A 23,761-nucleotide genomic window follows, 5' to 3' on the forward strand; every position below is an offset into this window, starting at 1 on the left:
TTCTGTGACCTTTCCCCCAGATATCCCCTAAAGTGTATCACCTGGCCTGGTGACATCAGGGGTGCTGTAAGCCGCAGATCCCCTTCCCCGCCAGCAGCCAGCGCTATGCCACTACATTACTTATTCTATGCCACTCCACATCCATACAACCAAGAGACTTTCTTCTCACGTTGTGCGCGCACACACACACACGGTATAACAAAACAAAAATACTTTTGCAAAACGTAAAGTGTAATGAAGGCTGGGAATTTCACAATAGGTTTAAAGCTGATAACTGGTTTTTTACCCTTTTATCTGGCAACAAAACTGACACCTTTTTTACGAGGAGTCATGGTTTAAAGCTGTAATGAGCCAGGCGAAGGTGGCCAAAGTGAAGTTCACAATCACACCTCACCGCGCAAATTGGCGATATGTGGCCGGAAATTAGATAAACTAAGAAAAGCACAAAGACAGCTCAGAGTTAATTAAATTTAAAATGTCTACTCTTAAATCGAAATAACTTTATCAGCGGCATTTGTACGGTAGACAAAGTTCTGATTTACCATGGATGCATATTAAAAGTATGCAGCTCATCTTACTTAAGGATTAAAGTCAAACCGTCATGGCTGCAGGACATTAAAATGCAGATAGACCTCGCCCCCCATCCATGTCTCTCTTCGGATTGTAATGCTGGGAAAATTATTATAAACGCTTACGCAATTTTTTTTAGTGATATTTTTTAGGAACGATGTATCATCGCCTGTGTTCATAAATCTTGATGACATTAATTTCACCAACACATGCTTAGGTTTCCTTTTCCTTCTTTTGGTATTGATGAGATAGCCACACATCTGCTGTGTTCAGTTCACAAACGATTACCGCCACACTTGCTCATGACGATAGGAGCTGATGACTTTTATCCATCGGTGAAATAACGTACAGTATTACTTTAATGCAGAATCAGAAAATGTCTTTTTTGCTGGAGGAATCCCGACAAGCTATAAAGCTCTATTTCACAGATGCCCAGTAGGGGCAGGTCAGAACGTTAAAACATGCATCCAAACGTAATGCATCCCAACGTAATGCATCCCAACGTAATGCATCCCAACGTAATGCATCCCAACATAAAGCATCCCAACATAAAGCATCCCAACATAATGCATCCCAACGTGCACTTAGATGGTTATATAAAGGATTACTATATAAATAATGATTCTGGTGGTTGCATCACGATGATTCCTTACATCGAGAAATTAAGGCCATGATGGGAAAATGTCATGCATAAATCCCAATGACTTCCCAAGATGGTTAAAATAAAGGCCACGCATGTCAATTGTGCTTAAACCTCGGATAAAGAACAAATAAATAATACATCAAAATGCGGTAATTATTTTAAAAGACCATTCAAAAGTCATGAATATCAGTGGGCGCCAGATTAAAAGACATAAAAATATAATCAATCTCAATCAGGTTACATACGTTTAACTAGCCAAGAAATTACACCGCATACCCAAATGAGTTGCCAAAGCAAATTAAGGGCCTTCTCTCCCTCTTGTCCTGTGCCGACTGGTAGGGCCTTGGCTCAAACTCCCTCCCCCCCCCCCCCCACCTATCCTATCTGATCTTCAGTTTTCCTCTTCTTCATCAGTTCACAGTGTCGGTCCCTTCGTTCGAGTCGTCAGGCAGCATTTTTACTTTTATTTTTCTCCCGCCACTTGAGCGATGGCTCAAATAAAGGGCACGAAGAAGAATGGTATCACGGTCCTCTCAGACTGTTAACATTCGCACCTGAAGAAGTCATAAATCTCAAATGGGTTGTAACTTGTTCAGTAAAGCACAGCTCTAGCAAGTTCTTTTTGCCGGAGGGGCAGCTCCATGGCTGAAAGATTCATCCACCTCATTGGATCCCACTCCGCTGCCTTCATCACCTTGTAACACCACGTCCACGCTTGGCTTCTCCGGCCATGACTCGTGATGGATGGACGAGGTGGCCTTCTTTCCCTTTACTTCGTGGGCAGTTTTTTTTCTCTCTCTCTCTCCAGATGGTGCCATCCCCCAAGATGCAACTTAATGTCAAAGCCACGGAAATTTGTGCTTTTAATTGGAAACACCAATTCCTCGATCGCGCAAATGCGCTCGTTCGGCGGCGCTCTGGTGGGGGAGCTCCACTTGCAATCAGAGGGTCAGCGGCTCAAATACCACTCAGGGGTAAGACTCAGCCGATCATTTATTAGTGGTAGCTAAAATGAATTGCACCAACAGTTGGTGCCCTGTGGAGAGACATTAAAAACGTGGGATTTTTACTAATGCCACCACGTCTGTCAATGGACAGGAGCACCGCCAACGCTGCACAGGCAGTGGAACACATGCACACTTGTCCTTTATTAGGCCGGGAAAAGCTCAGCCAAGTAAAATAAGATGCTTTTAGGACAGCAACACTGTAAATGAGTAGTTTGTTGCGTTTTATACATCCATTAACATAATAATAAAAACAAGGCAAAATCCTAGCCAATGTAATTACCAATTTTACTGCAAGTATGGGATTATTTCGCACCTCCGCTTAGCACGGTTGGCTACGTACGGTGCAAAAGAAGTTCAACATACATACGAATATTGAAAAATTATAAATGGCTTCCCAATAATGGGAAAGCTTTCCCATAATGACGTCTCGCAGCAAGCAGTGCCCCACCCTGTGTGAAAGAATAACCCAGTAAAAACAATGGCGTAGAATTACTTGCCACTGGGCGCTAACACATGGCCCTGCAAGGAGCATTCCATCACACGGCAATGAAACTTAAAATTCAGCCCTAAGAACAGGAAGATTTTGCATTAAATGAAAGTAGAGCTAAAGTGAGAAATTGCTGGCTCACACCACTGCTAGTGGGAAGGGCCTCCAAGAAAGAGAGCTTTTGAGGGTAATTTGGTCTTCTCCTCCTCATTGGCCAGACATCTGGGAAGAGGAACCCACACTCTACCCCACCACACGTGACCTGCCAATCGGCTAACTCTGGTGGGGGGGGATTTAATGAATTTGCCCCATTGCTTCAACCGCCGCACCGGAAGATTGATCCGTTGACCTCCGGATTGCATGCTTGCTTCGCTAACCATTGCACCTTGGCAGCGTGCAAACGAGCTAAATGCTGGGTGGCTGGAGCCTGGATTCAAACTCATAATCGCAGTGTTACCAGCTCAGTCCAACCCAAGCCACCTTGGCCACCTCCCGCAGTATTTTTCTCAATTTAAACCCTAAATAAAATACGTTGTACTCTGCATAGTAAAATTAATTAACGAGCCCTGCGGATGGCTTGACATTAAATCGTGCCATCATTACTGACGTTAATATTTATTTTTGAATAACAAAAAATACATTACCATTAGATTGAATTTGCTCGGTGGCATTTGCTAACATTCAAGCTGGGAGGGAGGGAGGCTGGGAGAGCTCGGTGGGGTGAGTGTATAGCATCGTGACGTCGATGGGCTGGCAATTGATGAGCTCCACACGATCCAGAGTGGAAAATCACTCCCACTGCTTAGTCTCCGCGAGCGGCTGGCTCGCCAGAGCCTCCCCGAGGTCGACTTGCTCTAACAACATCATTTGACATCTCTCTCCGAACGCTCTCTTGGAGTGTGCCATGCATTTGAATGTTTAATCAAATTCTAGATTTGAAGCTTTCGTGACTGCAAGGATTCATATTCTTAGGTTTTTCGGTAAAGTCACGTAGGTAAAAAAGTTTAATCAAAAATCGCTTTGAAAAGAGATGTGATGCCATGGTATGGTGAGTTCAGCATGTGACGTGGACCAACTGGTACCTGCGATACCACCTCCTTGTGGGTGACATGCAGGTACTCTAATAATCCATGAGAGATTATTGGGTTGGATCACGTAAATATCAATGTGTCGTGAAACCCGCCACCACCCGACACAGCCAATTAGTAAGGTTTGTCACGTAAACAGAATGTGCCAGTTCGTTACTAGTTCAGCACACCGCTTGTGTGTTGGAGAGTAAAACCACAATATTTACAAACTGAGTACGACGTTTCACCAGCAATTACAACAAGCATCATCAGGCGACAGCCAGATTTATAGAGAAATCCTGCTGTTTCCTGCTAAATAGAGAGATAGATGTGATATCGTCGTTTGCCAGCCATTCAGGTGCGAAGGCCAGTGGGGTTGGGGGGGGTAATGTATGCATATAAATTACAATGGATATCCATTACCTGTTGGATTATTCTCGATCCATCCCAAAAACCTCTGAAGGATAATATTGGTCATCAAATCCAACGTGTTAAACTCTCTGACAATGCTTTCCACAAGAGTCTATTCATGCACGGGATATGTTTAGACAATGGAACATTCATTATTTTATTATATGAGGAGGCTCGTTAAAAGACGTTACTCGGCAATTAAGAGGTATCCCACCCTTCAGCGACAGTCAAAATAAACTCCTTAAAAAAAGTTTTTTTATTAAACAACGGTTTCATTAACAACTTCGTTCTAACTCACGGTCGAGTAGTACGTCAATGGCACCTAAGACACGTGGCGCCTGCTTCTTGGTTGAGGCGATTCCAGAGTTTGAGGACCGGGGCGTTTTTGACCTACCCAAATAAATATTTATTGAATAAGCCATCCATACAAAATTTGTATTGCTTTAAAAGAGCCAATTAATTGATTAATTGATGCCGGCATGCATTGTCACCGGATCTGAGTACGTGTGCAAAATTTGGAATTGATTGGACAACTGGAAGTAGACTAAATTTTGAATATCAGGATTTGACCACGACACACACAAGTCAAGCTAAATAAAACCGTTGAAGAATGACGCTCATACCGCTGACGAGCAGAGCACTGAGGGGCTTTAACACAGCAAGTTGGGGACAGCGGAAAGTGCAGACGGTGCACCTGCCAGCCATCTCAGGCAGTTAACCCACAACACCTGAAACCCATCTCAAACCTCCTACCAGCGAGTCTTTGACACTTTATGCGACCTCAAAGTGCACCGTGAGCCTGGCACAAGCGCCGTGGGGATGTTTGCCACTCAGTCACGAATGGCGGTTTCCGTAGTATACGTATGTCTTTGTAGAAAGCTCAATTGGTAAAGCAGTAGTGTCTCCAATTTTGAGATAAACGGATCAACTTCTAGTCAGGTTAATCATCACGATAATGGTCATCAGCTTTGTGACCAGCATCATCAATGTACCAAATATGATCAACATCATCAAAGAGGCCATATCAGCCACACCACCATCATCAAAATCATCATTATCGTAATTTTATTGTTATCTAAATCATGTCACGTCATCATTACGACCACCACCACGACCGTCATCAACACCACCATGACCACCATCAACATCACCAGGGAGACCACCAGCATGACCATCACCACCGTGGTGCCAGTGCTCGACTCACGCGTCGTGCCGGGTGTCCGGAATGCTGCGGTCCATCTTGAGTTTATCGCTCTCCACCTGGTTGAACTTGTTACGGTTGTATGGGTCCTGACCAGGCCTCACCAGTGTACTGCCGATGTATATGCTCTGATCGAAGTCCCTCCACCGTACCTTGCCTGCCAATATACACACACACACCGACACAAGGATTCCCCATTTAGTCTTTTATATTTGGGAGGCAAATGCTGTTAGTGAGCACCTATTAAGGCTACGGAGGCACACAATGGACGATGTGGCGAGGCTAGGGGTGCTTGAACGCCTCTGCCTCCCATGTAATAATGTTCACATATTGGGCCAATTGGCCGTTTAAGGAATCCATAAATTAAATTTTCTTCCCGGCACTTGCTGTCACGTTGCAGAAAATGTTTACATACTGTACTAAGTACTAATTTAAGGCTGAGTTGACTTAGGGGACGGCCAGTAGCAATTCAAATAATCTCCACTGATATCAACCTTGGCCATGAATCTAATTCAGGTCACTGGTTTTATAGCGCAATGCGCAAACTATTCTGCAACTGCTACAACCGTACAAACTAACTCACACAACACACACACGGGAATACATGCGTACATAAAGGCAAAAAAAGACAAAGATCCCCCATAAAGCCTTATCAGACTTTTGGGGCAAGTGCTGTTCGCGAGCACCTATGAAGGCCAGCGCGACACACGAGGGCGTGGATGGCCAGCACCATGCCAGGCCGCCTTTGTCTCTCTAGTTGCAATGTTTGCACATTGCACCAGGTACTCAGTTGAGGCTGAGTCGACCGAGGGGAGGCCCAGCTAGGACCGGTTCAGATAATCGTCACTGGTGTTGGCCGTGAGCGGGAATCAAACTCGGGTTGCCGGATTCATAGCGCAGCACGCTAACCGCTATACCACTGCTCCCCTTTACATAAAGACACACACGTGTTCAGCGCAGCCAAACAAAGCTGCCTAAAAACAAAAATGATCGATGAACAAGGAAATAGCCTCCTTGGTAAGACAGAAGTAGGAGTCCGGCGCATATAAAAATGTCGAAGAAAACAGGGGCTGCTTGTAAGGCAGTTATCACAATCGCACCGAATCAATACAATAACAATTTTCTTTTAGTATGCTCCTGTCAAAAATACCGAGAGCTCTCTGGATGCAGCCAAGTAAAAAGGAAACAGTTGCGGGCAATATTTTAAGAAGGTACAGTTTAAAGCCACATCGACATTCCTGCAATTGTTTTACCGCGTTCTCATTTTAGATCACGTTGCCTTACTTTATCCCAGTGACATTTCGATTTTCCCTGCGAGGTGAACAAACGTCTCTTCGGAATTCCTTCAAGTGGGCAGAGGCCCCCCCCCTCCTCGCTGCCACCGCATCGAGAAAAAAGGCCCCCCCCTCCATCTCGGAAGAAGACAACGACGAGGCGGAGCGACTTCAATAGCAGTCACATCAATGGGCCTCTCTTCTCTCGGCACCAGACAAGGCCGCTAACGGTGGCCCCGCCGCACGGCACCCCGATGCGTCGTAATTCTCCAATACCGGGGGTTGGGTTGCAACGCGGTGAGATGATGAGATGGCAAAAATACATTTTCGTGGATATTTATAAAACACAAGTTACGGTGTTTGATATTTACCACGCATGTTTTGCAACGACCCTAAGGCGATGCGGCCCAGCATCGTTCGCCGCTCATTCCGGGGGTTTGCGGTTCGACTCCAGGGGGCCGCACTGGTAAATACTTTGCGGGCGCATTGACCATGAAACATCGCACGCCGTCCGCTTCCCAGTGGACGTTAATCATCCCCCCCGACATCACTTGAAACAAGTAGGCCCATTCCGGGCTGGGGGTCATTGTCCAAATTTGCCACGTTAAATAAATTACCCGAACCACTTCACTACCTCTCCTCCAGTGGGCATTGATTCTTAAGAGAATTAATTAGGGCATTTAGGCACTCCCCCCGCCCCGCCTTTCCCCCACCCCCTCCCATTGTTTCTCTCTACAGGGGTATCAGAGGTTAGGAAGACACCAGGATTGGAGAGTTTATTGAAACAGTCAATTGAAACATGTGGTATAGACCGGTTTCCAATGCACTGTAGTCTGTAATGTGTCTGTGCTGGTGTCAACCCCTTTTCACATCCTCTTGTGTGTACCTGAATCGTTTCGTTAACAAAAATACTTTTGGGAAGAAAAACATTTTCCGATAACTACTCATTTGAGATTGCACATAGCAATCATCGTCCCCCCCCCGCCCTACTGTGAAACTACGCAGACCGTGTCTGTGAAATATAGCTCCTTCGCACTGGTAGCCTCACGCTATAAGAATGATAGCGCCATTGCAAACGTACTCAATTATTATTATTATGAAGAACCCACCGCTGGCTCCGGGCCACGATTGGACATGTGAGCCGCATCATCTCATTTGAGCAGAGACACACCGTGGCGTTGGACATAGGCGTGACGAATGAAATACAGATACAATGTATCACTCTCCGATGTGTTTTTGGGTCGCACTGCGCATTATTCTGAGGTTTCGCTCCACACAACAGTCGACCCACGTGCTTTCACGTGGAGAGCAACGTCGTACATTACGCCTAACGGTCGCGAAAAAAATCCCCGAAAACACATCGGAGAGGCATACGGCACAACCGCGAAGACCCACGCAGTCGTGCGCTTGCAGCTGCTGTCCACGTACCTGGGGTAAGAGACTCGGTGGGAAGATTTCCGCCATCGCCCGCGATCACAACATCCCGTTCCAGGTTGGGCATCAAGTTATCCTGGAAAAGAAAAGAACGTTCGCTAGAGCAAGGTGCACACACACGTGGCCGTGCGTGTTTCTCTCTCGAGTTTAGATTCCCGCTTGCGGACAACATCAGTGGTGAATATCTGAACTGGTCGTGGGGCTTCCCCCTAGGCCAACTGAAATCGAGTACCTGGTGCGGTGTGTAAATATCACCTCTGGAAGGCCGGCAGGGTGACCCCTTATGTACCGTGCCAGCCTTCAGAATTGCTTGCGAACGGCACTGCCGCCAAAAGTCTGTTAAGGCTACACGGGGGATCTTTGTATTTGGCTTCATGTGTGCGTCTCTCTCTCTAACACTACCAGTCCATGAGCCCAGACCAGATATTTCACTTGTCGGTACCACCTGAGGAGGCATAATTTTAGTCGTTCCAATTTCATTATGTAGCCAATAAAAATTAATTACGTCATAACCATTTGAAATGATTGCGGTTTTCAAAAGTTTACTCTTTCTAGCCATATAAATACAGTAAAACCTTGGATTGTGAGTAACTTGGTCTGCGAGTGTTTTGCAAGACGAGCAAACTTTTAAAACAAATATTAATTTGATAAACGAGCGAGGTCTTGCAATATGAGTAGTACGTGTTTACGCTTTGTCTGCCGAGCATCACGTGATCACAACTGATATACGAGTGCTTTGATATACGAGTGCTTTGGATTACAAACACGTTTCCGGAACGAATTATGCTCGCAATCCAAGGTTTTACTGTACATCTAGACTTCAAAAGGTTTTGCTGCATCAGGTGGCACCAATTCCTGCTCTGGCCCATGGACTATGAAGAAGACTCTCAGCCTTTGTGCAGCATGCAAAAACCATCAGCAAATGCTGAAGTAGTGCATTGTGGTCTTCTTGTGGTCATTGGTCAGCTTCAAAATAAATTTGAGCAAATGAAACCACCTGACAGGCAGCATCAAATTGATGTGTGACCCAAGACAAGAGGGACCACAATACAAACTCTTCAGAAACTGTTTATAGTTTTTCATAATGCATAAAGGCCAAGCGATTTTTTACAAGTTTACAAACGTTTGCCCTTTGTTTGAAACGTATGGGTTTCCAGCCTGCACTACTTTTCTGTGATGATGGGTTATTCTTGTAATTTATAGATTTGACTGAGGAGGCCAGTGCCTTAAAGCTGGCACTTCTGAAAGCCTCGGTTGATGCTCAAAGTCCGTATTGATATCAAAGTCCGTGTTGATGCCTGCACTGGCATAAGCCTGGGCTAATTTATAGGTATGTATGTATGTTGAACTTCATTTGCACCGTACGTAGCCAACAGTGCCAATCAAAGGTACAGGAGGACAACAAACTAAACACAAAAAGCAGTTATAAAGAAATTAGTTTACAATCTGGATTTAAAAGTGCATAGCTCCAGTGGATTCCTCATATCCGAAGGAAGAGCGTTCCAGACGGTGACGAAAGCGCATCTGAAAACGTGCAATGCAGTGACCGTCTTTGTTGGATGGTTAGCAAAAAGCCGCTGCTTCGAGGGTGACCAGAGTTTGCGTGATGGTGGTTTATGCTCTTTGACGAGATCAGCGAAGTAAATTCCTGGCACGAGGTATCTTTCAGGAGGCAATCTGCTTCTATGATGAGTGTACTTTGGTTAACCAGGTGGTGAGAGTTCAAGAAACCAGGATGAATCTCATTTGCAAGTACAGCAATTGAAGCAAATAGACATCAGAGCAAAAAAAACTACTGGTCACATAAAAATATTTTGCTGTCTTTTCTTGGATTTTCTGTTTGCACATAGTCACATAGTCACTTTAAGATGTTTTCTTGTTTATGTTTTTGTTTTGTGTTTGTTGCGGTTGCACCCGATTCAAGAGCCGAATGGCTCACAGGGCCATACCAAATAAATTAAACTGAAAAACAAAAGTTAAAACAAATTACACAAACATAAATCGATGTGAAATAATAAATTCCCGTTGCGTAGTGTGTCTAGTTCGTGCTCATGAGAGTCATGGTTGAATCTCTGGGACGGGGTGTGTCCTCTGGACACAAACCTCTTGTTTAATGTGCCTAGCCTGAACTTCTAAAAACCCTGGGTTGAATTCCTTGTGGCTGGTGGTCCTTTCGGAGGCAACATGGTGAACATAACCGTCGCACTTACGAGTGTCATTATTAGAGAGAGAAAAAAACGCCCCGAGATTGTTTGCTCGAGGAGTCCATTGCGTAATCATGGCATGCAACTTGCCTTACAATGCCACGTTGCGATCATGGGTCACAAACCTTGGCCTGCAAAAACAAGTCTAACCAGCTTCCCCCCCCCCCCCCCCCCCCGTATATAAAAAGCAATAGTTATCTTCTTGGTTCTTTCGGTAAAGTCACGTAAACGGGAAATAATAAAATAATAATAAAAAACCATAATAAAATCATTCTCACGACGTTTCGGCCACAACGCAAGCAGCCGTCCTCAGGTGAAGACCAGGTCTGACGCTGTCCTCCCCGACAGACCTGGTCTTCACCTGAGGACGGCTGCTTGCGTTGTGACCGAAACATCGTGAGAATTATTTTATTATGTTTTATTTTTATTATTTTATTATTTCCATGCTACGTGACTTTACCGAAAGAACCAAGAAGATGAATCCCTGCAGTCACGAAAGCTTTAAATCGAAACTAACCAGCTTCCCCCGTATATAAAAAACAATAGTTAATCAACCAACCTGTACTGTCATTCATTCATCGATCCGTTGTTTGTCCCCTCTCTCCGAAGCAGGGACTAACTCCTGCCCTGGCAATGTGGAATTTTCCACCACTGGCTCAGCCGGCCCTTCGCTTGTCTGAACAGGGAGAGGCATTACGCTGACTTGATCGTCTTTAAGGTTGCGTACAAAACTCATGGACAACAATAACAACATCGAAGCTGCCACCGTCGATGCCTTGGCCAACCTGCGCTGACCAGCGTGGTGAAGTACGGTCAAATAACCTCCACAACCCACACAGAGCGGCGATGCCCTCACCAGCTTAGGAGATTGTTAAAGGGGGCTGCACATTCGTGGTAATTGTATTGCAGTGTTGCCCCTGTGATTAGCTATCTCAAGACTGTGCAACATCGATTATCACTGATCCAGTGGGAATTCTGCATTGATATGACAGAGCCAGTCTGCCCAGAGCAGTGTTCCTTCACTAATTACCAGAGGGGGGGGCCACTTCCTCCGATAAGACATCATCAGCGCGAGGGCCGCCACACATTCGAAACCACTGGGGTTTTACAGCACGATGATGATGATGATTGGGGGGGGATGTCACTCTTTGTGAATTGTCGGGGGCCTCAAGTCAGGGGCCGCCAGGGTCCCGCGGGGTCTTCCAATGAAGAACAATGACCCAGAGAATGACCCCAGGTGACCCCAGAGGGGAGACGTGTCGAGTCAACTCCCTCCCAACATGGATTTGAATTCAGGTTCTTCTGGTTCACTCCGGCACCTTAAGAACGGCACTGATGTTGTTAGTCGTGTCATAACGCGTACATTCATCATTTGGCACGTAATGATTCTATAGATCAGAATTATTATTACGCAACTGTTTACGTATTATGCAATTTATATGCTAATATACCTCAGCTGATGCAACTAATGAGACTGTACATTCAAATTAAACAAAAGGGATATTGTTGAATTCATTAAGAGAGCCGGAATCATGATAAGACTGCAGCCAGAATATCGACTGTACTTTTGTAGCACACACTATAATGCGCGTGATGCCATGTCAACATCTGTTGCCATCATCATCATGATAATTCATCAAGTTGCACAGGAGGTGAATCATTAAACACCAAATATAATCATCACCAAATCCAACAGTGGTTGCTCCATGGAGGGGGGATCAGCCCTCACCATGGGAATGTGGATTTTCCACCACTAGTTCAAGGATGCCAACAGATCGTAGACAGGCAACTTGCCCATCCTCGTCTGGGCTGGAATTCAATGACGTTCAAGGGAAACTTTGACAATCAAGTTGGCTAAACCCACGCTGTCCCGCCCACCTGTCTGGGCGATCCTGCCATTCTCACTTTGAAACGTGCCGTGTCCCAAACCGGACCTCGCGGCAGAATCAGGACCGCACACGACATGGAGCGCTTGACAGATGAAGCCCATTACCGCTGCCCAATGAGAGCGCGCTCGGGCTCGCTGGCATCCCCCCCCCACCCAGCCCCCCGCCATGCGTGGGGACACTGAAGGGCCAGCCGCCGTTCATCTCTGTCAGCCCAGGCGACTCACACGCTCACTCCCCCGCTCGCCCGCTCGCCCGCTCCCCGCTCGCCTGCCTGCTCCCCCGCTCAACCGCTCCCCAACCCGCTCCCCCGTTCCCCCGCTCGCCCATCCGCTCCCCGGATCGCTCACCCACTCCCCCCTCGCCCACCCACCCACTCCACCGCTCGCTCACATAATCCACCACTCGTTCCCACACTCACTCAATTAACCATTCTCACAATCGCCCGCTAACCCACTCGCACGATCGCCCACTCGCCCGGGCGCTCCCCCACTTGCACGAAGGTCCACCCGGCAGCGCACACGAGGAGGTGGTGTGGCCAGTGCCACATCCGACTGCCTTCGTCTCCCAAGGGCTGTTTACGTAAAGCACCAGGTACTAATTTACCAGATATTTACCAGATATATCACACCGGTGTTGACCGTGAGCAGGAATCAAACTCAGGTTGGGAGTGCAGTGCATTAACCACTGTGCCACCGCTCCACCCAAATATAATAAAAATACACAAACCTATTCAGGCCGAGGCAGTGCACAAGGGGGTGCGTGGTCAGCACCATACCGAGCCGCATATGTATATGTCTCTTCATTGCTAGTGTTTGAACACCACACCGGGTACTCATTTTAAGGCTGAGCGGACCAAAGGGATACCAGGAACAGGTTCTAATATTCGGCATTGGTGTTGGCCACGTGCGGGAATTGAACTCGGGTAGCCAGGTTCGTAGCACAGCAGTGCCACCGCTCCACCCAAATGTATTAAATACATACGCACAACCACAAGCAATGTTCATTAATTATATTTCAGATAAGCATACAGTACTTGACTTTGACATTGCCTTGCACTTGCTTACTGCAAGTGTAATGAGCCTATAACAGCGCATATTCCGCGTCGCCCGGCATGATAAATGACATTCAATCATTTTTTTCGATTTTCCTAACTAGGCGGCATCTCACAGTGCTGTACACATTTAGCTCGGACGATGTATGGCAGATTGCAGCGTGTGTTTTATGGTTCACACCGACCGCTCATAAGTATGGTGAATTGCATCAGGGCAGCTAGAGAGCTTTGTTACCCTGTCTGTGGCTCGTAAACTACGTGTGTGTGCGCGCGTACAAAGCCCACAGTGACCTCGTTCCGGTATGCTGGGTATATCATCGTGATCATCATCGGCCAGTCAAACCACTGCTGGATGAAGGCCTCTCACAATCCTGCAATGTGATAATCCACAGAGCACCTGCATCGCACGCTTTGAGATGCACTTCTGCAGCCGTCTGGAACGCTCTTCCTTACGATATTGGGAAACCAATGGAGTTATGCACTTTTAAATCTAGATTGAAAACTCATTTCTTTAGAACTGCTTTTTGTGTTTAGTTTGTTGTCCTTCCCCCCACTGCTTCGATTAGCACGATTGGCTATGTACGGTGCAAAAGAAGTTCACCATACATACATTCATAAAAGCTGATTTAATTACTTCATTTCCTCGGCTGACGTCCTATCATTATTTTTGACCATCAGCCATCTTTCCTTCTAGCGATGTGTCCTGTCCAAGCCCGCATACTTGTCTGAACAGATATAATGACATCTGTGACCTGCATGTGTTCTCTCATCCCTGTGTTCCCCTTTCTGTGAACGACAATACACGATGATTTAAACGAACTTAGCAATGTGCTTATGGAAAAATGCGTTGGTTAAATGCGTACTACCTGCTCTGACATACGGATCAGAGGCACGGTCATTCGTGAAGAATAAGAATCTGTATTTAGAGTGCAGGAAGAATCCAATGAGCCATGAAGCTCTTTTCAAAGATATCCAGTATGGGCAGGTCAGCAAAGTTATAGCAGCAAATGATAAAAAAAAACGATTAGAGTGCAAAATAGCAAAAAGGGTAAGCAAGTCACTAAATATAAACAAACAATAGAATTGATTATATTAGTCGATTTATCAAGCTTGGGCAAGGTAGCAAAAACAACAACAACAGTCCCAGACCACACCAAGATAATGGAACGGAAACTGAAAATTTCGATTTAAAGCTTTCGTGACTGCAGGGATTCATATTCTTGGTTCTTTCGGTAAAGTCACGTAGAAGGGAAATAATAAAATAATACAAATAAAACATATATAATAGTATATTATGTTTTCTTTTATTATTATATAAAATATTTTTATTTTATTTTATTATTTCCCTTCTACAGAAACTGAAAAGTCTCCAACATAAACATTGAGAGATCCGTGCTGGAAATTACACTGAGCGTAAGTCACATCGGGTTTTTAATTCATCCAAGAAGCCTCAGTGAGCCTCAAGACCAGTTACCAAGAGGCGCCTGCAATGGGATGTTTGGTCAGCGTTCATTAAAGGAGTGTTTTGCGCTTTGGAGAAAACCAGAGAGTGTGGAGAAAATGTCACGCATGCGAGGGTATGTCAGGTTTACAACCCGCTTTCTATACTGTGCTCTGGCCGCTGCATCGCCCAGGCTGATAGTGAATAAATACCATCTGTTGTTCCACTGGTCACCATGTTCTTGTTTTTCTCTAGAGAAGGCCACGTAGCTCGATTTGGTGGTGTTGGATAATTTGCCAAGCAGCCTGGACCAAGTTTAGTTCACGTTGCAGCTATTTCAAAGCACACTTGGCTCTGATGGCAACATAACAAAACCCGGAAAAGTACACATGTATATCGCTTATTCTGGGCAGCATAGCATGGACAATTAATGTATATCAGTAACCACGTAAATTATCTCATCTTACATACATTTATATAAGTGCCTTATTCCATTGCGGTTTACAACAATTAACAAATTGGACATGAGTGGTTGAAATAAACAGTGGGGTTGTTGTTAGAAGTGGTAGTGGTGTAGCTATGGTGACAGGAGAACAGGCGGGAGTGATTAAGGAAGGGTTGGGGTAGTGAAAGGGGGTTGGGTATTGATAGCGGTAGGGGTAGTGATAGGATAGGGTAATGACAGCGGTTGGGGTCGTGATAGGGGTAGTGATTGCGGTTGGGGTAGGCCTGGTAGGAGCTGGGGAGCAGCAGTAGCATCACGGCGAGGGACAAGAGACGGTTTTAAGGGACGAACGCAAGCAGGTTAGTGAATATGATTGTTTTATCTAAAAGCACCACTGTGGGGAAAAAACACACACAAAGTTGTCCCTGGAATATCCTGGCCTTTGCCACCAGAATGTGGAATTCCATCAGTGTCTCAGTACACAACACCCTACATCTAAGAAAATAGCCAACAGCGAGGGTGTCGGTTCCAACATGGTAATCTCATGGCGAAACCCGTCCCCACCATTAGAATGTGCACTCTCCTTGAATTTCCACCATTCAAGGAGATTAGTGTCACCCCATGGCCAGTTTGAGCACGGAGGGCACTTTCACCTGACACAAGTGACACGGGGCAGACTATTGTATAATCTCCCGGACACGAGCACAAATAGGCCGGGGATTAAAGCCAGGCCATCCCAGATCAGTGATCATCTCAGCCAAGTTGCTATGGCGAAAGCCAAGGTGATGGCAGTGAGAAGAGAGGCAGCGTAAACACACAATGTGCCGTCAATTACAACCGACGCATGTTCATTAGTGAGCACTCCAGCAAGCGCGCAGGGAGGGCGCGCACCTGATGGGTCGTGGCAGCTATTCTCCGCATGCAAAAGTGTGCAATGAGGAAATGGCAACCCAACACAAAATAAACTCTTGACAGATATTTCAGAGTTCAGCCCTATCGCCCTGTTGGCCACTCCTATTTCAGTCGACACATTTTATTCTTCATAGGGCATAAGCCATTTCCTTCAAACCACAATTGGGTTTGGAGGTTTGAGAATAATCCAGGGGGATTCAGTTAGAGATACCCCACTGACAATCAATGACCTCAGCTTCTGCATCATTGCACATTGAAAGCAAACTGCAGCAGCTACATTGTACCCAGTGTATTAGGAGAGTGTTAAAAGATGTAATAAGTTCATCGAGGTTTGTGAGAGACAAGTTAAATGCTGTTTTCACAATGATTTCTGCCTATTATTTGAGTGGAGTATCTATAAACGGACCGCCTTGTAATCATACAGTTACTGTGAGCGAGTTGAATTTTACTGACGCTCAATTCTACTGCGTAGAAATCCAATAACTGGCACGACCGCGGAAGGGTAGAGCTAATGAAAGTTTGACGAATGCATTGAATTTTAGTTTTTTCAATGAAAGTTCGAGCAGAGGGAGGGAGTTTCCATTCCCTATAAATGAAGCGTGACTCAAGAACTCTAGATTCATCCAGTTGGAGTTGTTTCTTGTGTTACCCAACAATCCAGCACTGTGGAAGAAAGTGAGGGTTGATGGATCACCGCAAAGATTTTGTGAAACACCCTTCTCGTATAGGCCTCAAGGAGGTGCCATAGCCGGGCTCACCAGGAGAAGGCAGTACGGAAAGTGGACTAATCGCCATCTGTTCCCATTTGTATGGGGATAGAGTGTTGCCCCCTCTCGCATGCATGGGTTTTCTCCGGGTGCTCCGGTTTCCTCTAACTTGTATAATGAACACTCATCATTAATTGGCTTAAAACATCTTACGATAAAAACTCAAAGCAGGATCCTCCTGAAGAAGTCTTACTCACTGTGGCTCTCAAACATAAAATAGTGAATAAAAATAAACAACCGCAAAGGTTTTAATACTTAGGCCTTTTTTTTGCTGATTTTTCCAAACGTACGTGAGACAACTTACAGTGAGGGAAAAAAGTATTTGATCCCCTGCTGATTTTGTACGTTTGCCCACTGACAAAGAAATGATCAGTCTATAATTTTAATGGTAGGTTTATTTGAACAGTGAGAGACAGAATAACAACAAAAACATCCAGAAAAACGCATGTCAAAAATTGTATAAATTGATTTGCATTTTAATGAGGGAAATAAGTATTTGACCCCCTCTCATTCAGAAAGATATCTGGCTCCCAGGTGTCTTTTATACAGGTAAGGAGCACACTCTTAAAGGGAGTGCTCCTAATCTCAGCTTGTTACCTGTATAAAAGACACCTGTTCATAGAAGAAATCAATCAATCAGATTCCAAACTCTCCACCATGGCCAAGACCAACGAGCTCTCCAAGGATGTCAGGGACAAGATTGTAGACCTACACAAGGCTGGAATGGGCTACAAGACCATCGCCAAGCAGCTTGGTGAGAAGGTGACAACAGTTGGTGCGATTATTCGAAAATGGAAGAAACACAAAAGAACTGTCAATCTCCCTCGGCCTGGGGCTCCATACAAGATCTCACCTCGTGGAGTTGCAATGATCATGTGAACGGTGAGGAATCAACCCAGAACTACACGGGAGGATCTTGTCAATGATCTCAAGGCAGCTGGGACCATAGTCACCAAGAAAACAGTTGGTAACACACTACGCCATGAAGAAAGCACATATACACGCCCGTCTGAAGTTTGCCAATGAACATCTGAATGATTCAGAGGACAACTGGGTGAAAGTGTTGTGGTCAGATGAGACCAAAATGGAGCTCTTTGGCATCAACTCAACTCACCGTGTTTGGAGGAGGAGGAATGCTGCCTATGACCCCAAAAACACCATGGAGGTGTAAACATTATGCTTTGGGGGTGTTTTTCTGCTAAGGGGATAGGACAACTTCACCGCATCAAAGGGACGATGGACGGGGCCATGTACCGTCAGATCTTGGGCGAGAACCTACTTCCCTCAGCGAGGGCATTGAAAATGGGTCGTGGATGGGTATTCCAGCATGACAATGACGCAAAACACACGACCAAGGCAACAAAGGAGTGGCTCAAGAAGAAGCACATTAAGGTCCTGGAGTGGCCTAGCCAGTCTCCAGACCTTAATCCCATAGAAAATCTGTGGAGGTAGCTGAAGGTTCGAGTTACCAAACGTCAGCCTCGAAACCTTAATGACTTGGAGAAGATCTGCAAAGAGGAGTGGGACAAAATCCCTCCTGAGATGTGTGCAAACCTGGTGGCCAACTACAAGAAACGTCTGACCTCTGTGATTGCCAACAAGGGTTTTGCCACCAAGTACTAAGTCATGTTTTGCAGAGGGGTCAAATACTTATTTCCCTCATTAAAATGCAAATCAATTTATAACATTTTTGACATGCGTTTTTCTGGATTTTGTTGTTGTTATTCTGTCTCTCACTGTTCAAATAAACCTACCATTAAAATTATAGACTGATAATTTCTTTGTCAGTGGGCAAACATATAAAATCAGCAGGGGATCAAATACTCTTTTCCCCCACTGTACACGGTTAGGAGAGCAAACATATCTGAGGAAGGGAAGACCTCGGCATTGTGTTTCTGAATTATGGCCAACAATCTGGTACATAAACAAAAAACAAACTATTTTTATTTTATCAGGCATAGCCCACTTAACTAAATAGTTATTTTTCAGAAGCGACCTGGCCACAAATTATAGATCAACGAAGTGGCTTATCACATGGAAATTCATAGGAGCCAAATACTATAAACGCACGTTGATTCTAATTATGGAATAAAAAATCGGAGGGCCCGGAGAAAAATGCACTCGACCACAGGGAGAACTGCAAACTCCAAATATATAGGGGTCAGGGTCGAGATCGACCAGGCGAGGTAGTTAACAGCTCGCCACTCTGAAACCTCACTCTACTTTTTCAGGGGAAGAGAAATAGTGAGAGTTAGATATGGGAAAATAATGGCAGAGGGAATGCTGTTCCCTACGACAGCATAAAAGAGACATGAGCCTCTTAAAAAGAAGCCCACAGAGGACAATGACTTTAAATTCAATAGCCCTGAGGGAATGGATCAATGCGCTAGCCATTGGCATCAATTCCTTAAATAACACCCAGGCCCAGAGTTGTCTTTTTAAAGCCTCAAGTCTAAGCGTTTTGGATCCTTACCAGCCGCCCAGGCCCAGACATTGAACCCATAATCCTAGGGGTACCCTCCCGGTGCTTTCAGACGCTCATCAGCTCGGGCACCCAAGAACCCAGAATCCCACTCCACCCATTTCTCTGCACCTACGCCATTTACTCTGAAACCAGCAGCAATTGATCTCGTGCAGCGTGGGAATTTATTGCACGCCCGACCAAAAAAAATCAATTGCAAAATAAAACGGACAATTATATTGCATGCGGAAGCTACGTAAACAGGTTTGATGATGAAATGGCTGTTGTGGTGGGTAATCGGTGTACATAACTCTAGCTTTACCCTCACGAAGGGAGTGGTTAGACTACACTTGTCGCTCTGCCCCTGCAAATTCGCGTCTGTCCGTTTGCCCCGTCTATCCGAGGACACTGTATATGCTTTCAAGAACGCTACAAAACCCCTCAACCCACCGGCTATGAATCTCACCACACGATTTACCAATATACCATTTTCCCAGAACTGTTGTAATTTTCAGGCAAGACTGGCAACAACATAGCGTACTTTCACAAAAAACTAATAAGCGCGATGTTGCATACCAATGCCATTAGTGCAATGCGTGCCAAATTGGAATTTTGCGGGGGTAAGCTTGCACACGCTGGAAGTGCGTGTCTGCTGCTACGTGCCTTTAAAATAGTTCCCTGAGCATGTTGAATTTCACCAATGATTATTTAATATGTATACACACGCTCTCTTAATCGACTTGCTTGCTAGCTTGTTGTAGAGATCTTTACGAAAGGTGGGTGCGCAAACAGAGTTTCCCAAAGGTGGAAAGTTCACAATCTCAGCCCAGTAACCTATGACCACACATGCAAACATCAAGTTTGGTTCTGCAGTTGAATTTGGTTAAACTGCCAATTTAACAAATATAGGTCTCAGTGGCAGAGTGGATGGGAAAGTTCTGCACCCTAGGGTGTAGACCAGAGGTTACTTGAAGGGATCTCAGAAGTAGTTATGCGATACCTGCTTCCGTAGGCCAGTCCCTAACACAAAGGACTGTACTGCTCTGGGAGAGATCCAAATGGATACTTTTGGATGTATCATCACATGATGCCTCTTTGCACAATCAGGATATAATTGGAGTGGGTGGAGGCAAAACGCTGAAAGAGGTGAGTATGTAGAGCCGTTTTTAAGCACATTTACATAGTGGCATGGTTTCGAAAGGAGATCTTTTTATTTTCACTTTACAGTATGTATGTTGAACTTCTTTGGCACCGTACGTAGCCAACCGTGCTTATCGGAGGCGCAATGCATAGACGTGTTGGCGCTGCATGACTTTCCCTCTTAATTCACACAAACATACTTGTCGCCATCACTGCCAAATCAGTTTACAAACACGGTTATGCTAGCAAATAACCACTTGTTATGATTCTCAGGGAAGAAAACGAAAGTGAAATTGAGTTGGAAGCTGCATTGGGCCCCTTTCATGGATGTTAAGCCAGTTTGCACTCACACCGACAAACCTTTGCACACCTGAATATTTCAGTCAATTTGAAAAACACAAATAACTCTAAAAGTCCACGTGTGCCCTGTTTAAATGAACGGTGAAGAGTGATCATCTCCGTTGTCAATACTGAGTCAGCAATGTGAATTCCACATTTCCATGATGGGAGAAAGTCTGCCCCATTAGGATAAGCAATGTTAATTTTCCAGTTTGGTTAATGATCTTGAATGGATGATGGGCAGAGAAAAAATAAACCTCTGATCCAGCTTTAAACTCGCGCTATTTTGGTTGTAAAGGGGCCAGATGTACAAAGAGAAGACCCCCTCCTGAAAAAGTGTCCTAAGCCTCAATTATTTTTTTTTTATCAGCCATTCTGCAATGGGGTTCTTGAGACAATAGACTGACTGCCTCTGATGGGGTCTTTAGACAAACTACCCTACCAGACTGGACTCTGATGGTATTTCTGTATAATAAACTGATCGGCCGGTCTATGTTGGGGTTTCTAGAAAGACTGGCAGGTCTATGATGAGGTCTCTAGACAACAGGCTGACCAACCGGTCTCTGTTGGGGTCTCTAGACAACAGACTGATCGACTGGTCTATGATGAGGTCTCTAGACAATATACTGGCCGGCCTGTCTCCGACCGCCCCCAATTTAAAATGCGGCGTCACCTTCATAATATCCAGGATACGATGGCATCGTTCCCATTTGTGAATAATTGCCCCAATGACCACGAATATTGATTGCAGCCCACCCACCATTTAAAAAAATAAACATCAAACGAAACATCCATTCAAATGGAAAAAAGGGCAGTGAGAGGTCACGGTTGTTACTTAAAACGTGGGCCATGTCAGGTCACAGAGATTCGAAAGCTGGGCTTCCCTGCTAAAGCAGCCCGAATATATAAATAGCATTGCAAGAGAAGACGAATCTTGTGAATGACTGTACCGCACGTGTGTGCGTCTGTGTTAGTGGGGAGCAGGAGGCCAATGGTTAGCGAGACTAACCCAGACACCCGAGTTTAATTCCTGCTCATGACCAATAACAGTGGCGAATAACTGAACCGATCCTGCACCTCCTCTAGATTGACTGAGCCTTAAATGAGTACCAGGTGCGGTGTAAGCATTGCCACTGGGGAGACAAAGGGGCCGGGCATGGTATTGGCCACCCACCCCTTTGTGCGCTGTACCAGCCTTAATAGGTGCTCACTTACAGCTCTTGCCTCAACAGTCTGTTAAGGCTATATGTGGGATCTTTGTCTTTGTTATTTATATACTTCGTCGGTGTTGGCATGTGTGCCGTGAAGCTGTCCAATGGTGCTTTCTGGATGTATTGCTCCATTGCGGCTGTTAAAACAACGGGGCAAGCTTCTTAACTGCCCTCACCTCTGTCCACCCAAAGGCATATTAGGGCAACACATCACAGTCGGTCGATTGGCAGATCGGAGCGAGGTGGGGTAAAGTGTGGGTACTCCCAGCTCTTCCCAAGCATCTGGCCGGCATTACATATGAGGCCGTAATACCCCACGAGAGGGGCTCTCCGGACCTCCCCAGGGTGGAGGCGCTTGTGCCAGCAGAGGCGTGAGCAAAGCAAATGTGCAGGGCTGCAGCCATGGCCACGGGTATCCTGACGACATTTCCTGCAGAAAATCTTGACGTCTCTCCACTGTTGTCATTCGTGTGCGCGATGGCACGGCGACACACGCACAACGTGTGACCATGAACACTGTATGAAACCACGTGCTCTTAACGGCCAGTTTGTCTTCCCGCCTTCTGCGTAAAAAGTGTGCAACGTGGAGAATTTTTTACTGCCATTTCCTAGAAGCTATGACCACTGGCACTTTGATTTCCCACGGGAGGCACAGTGAGGTGATGTTCAGGCCGCCCTATGGTGCTAAAACTTAGCAAATCGGGCTTGAAGTTGTAAAGTTGCTAGAAATACATATAATATTATACGACGGGTACAATACTTAAGAAGGGGGGATGATCACCGTGAGCCCCCCGCGAGACTCACTATGGCTGTCGCAGCAATTGGCCAACACCGCTGGAACCCGCAAGCTCAAATGTGGGCTCTCCAGCAGCCGATCGTCAAAGCAAGTTCTCAAGTGCGGTGAGCGGATGGTCTCAGCCTTGTCAGTAATAAATGAGATCATTATATATTTAAAAAATCACGTCTTGCAGCAAATACCGACTTGCGACGGCTAAAGGTCATAAATAAAGCGTAATGGATGACTGACACATAGCGAATGACTATCCAAAGGGCATTAAGCAGCAGCAGCAGCAGCATCCAGTATTGGGTGACATGGGAGCATTGACGCAAACTTTTATCATCGTTTTGCGATGTCACGTTTTATGGCCCGCATCCCCAAATTGTCGTGATGATCTGAAAGATGATTTATCCTACGACAGGTTAATGACATGCCCCCCAAGTGCGAATGGGACATGTAATTTATGACAGAAACTGTTAGCAAATGCAGCAGGGTCTAAGTGGAGAGGAAGCTAATGTGGTGAAGCAGACCCACAGAAAATGTGGCAAGGTAACACTCATGCTTTGTTACCTTGTGGCGAGGTAACAAAGCATGCAAAGTAATTCTAATACCGCGCACACACAGAGAGGTCATGTGGCCAGCAACATGCTCGACCACCTCTGTCTCCCGAGTATTCATTTTAACCACGATGCACCAGGTAGTCATTAAAGGCTAAGCCAACCTAGGGAACGCCCAGCACAGGGTCACATACAACATGCTGACAATTCTGCATGAGGAAGGAAATCGAACCCAGGTCACCAGAATTTTAACACAGCACATATAAAACTCAAAACACTTCCCCCCCCCCAAACAAAGATACCCCTATACTCTTAGGTTTTTTTCGGTAAAGTCACATAGGTAAAAAATAAATAATAAAAAGCGTATTTCTATTATTTTTATTTTTACATTTTTTTTGTACCTACGTGACTTTACCGAAAAAACCTAAGAGTATGAATTATTGCAGTCACGAAAGCTTCAAATCTAGGATCC

General features: G+C 45.5%; 1 protein-coding gene across 1 annotated transcript in view; it reads right to left on the bottom strand.

Moving 5' to 3' along the window:
- LOC133352679 (polypeptide N-acetylgalactosaminyltransferase 2-like) overlaps positions 1-23,761 on the bottom strand; it is a 74,097-nt gene that overhangs the window by 42,940 nt on the left and 7,396 nt on the right. Inside the window, exons 2-3 of the mRNA XM_061568480.1 lie at positions 8,089-8,170; positions 5,390-5,543 (exon numbers count right to left, since the gene is read on the bottom strand). Of these exons, the coding sequence (XP_061424464.1) occupies positions 5,390-5,543; positions 8,089-8,170 (236 nt within the window). The remainder of the gene's footprint in view (positions 1-5,389; positions 5,544-8,088; positions 8,171-23,761) is intronic.

The sequence above is a fragment of the Lethenteron reissneri genome, chromosome 41 (assembly GCF_015708825.2).
Source record: "Lethenteron reissneri isolate LAM-NWPU_2019-01 chromosome 41, ASM1570882v1, whole genome shotgun sequence".
NCBI lineage: Eukaryota > Metazoa > Chordata > Hyperoartia > Petromyzontiformes > Petromyzontidae > Lethenteron > Lethenteron reissneri.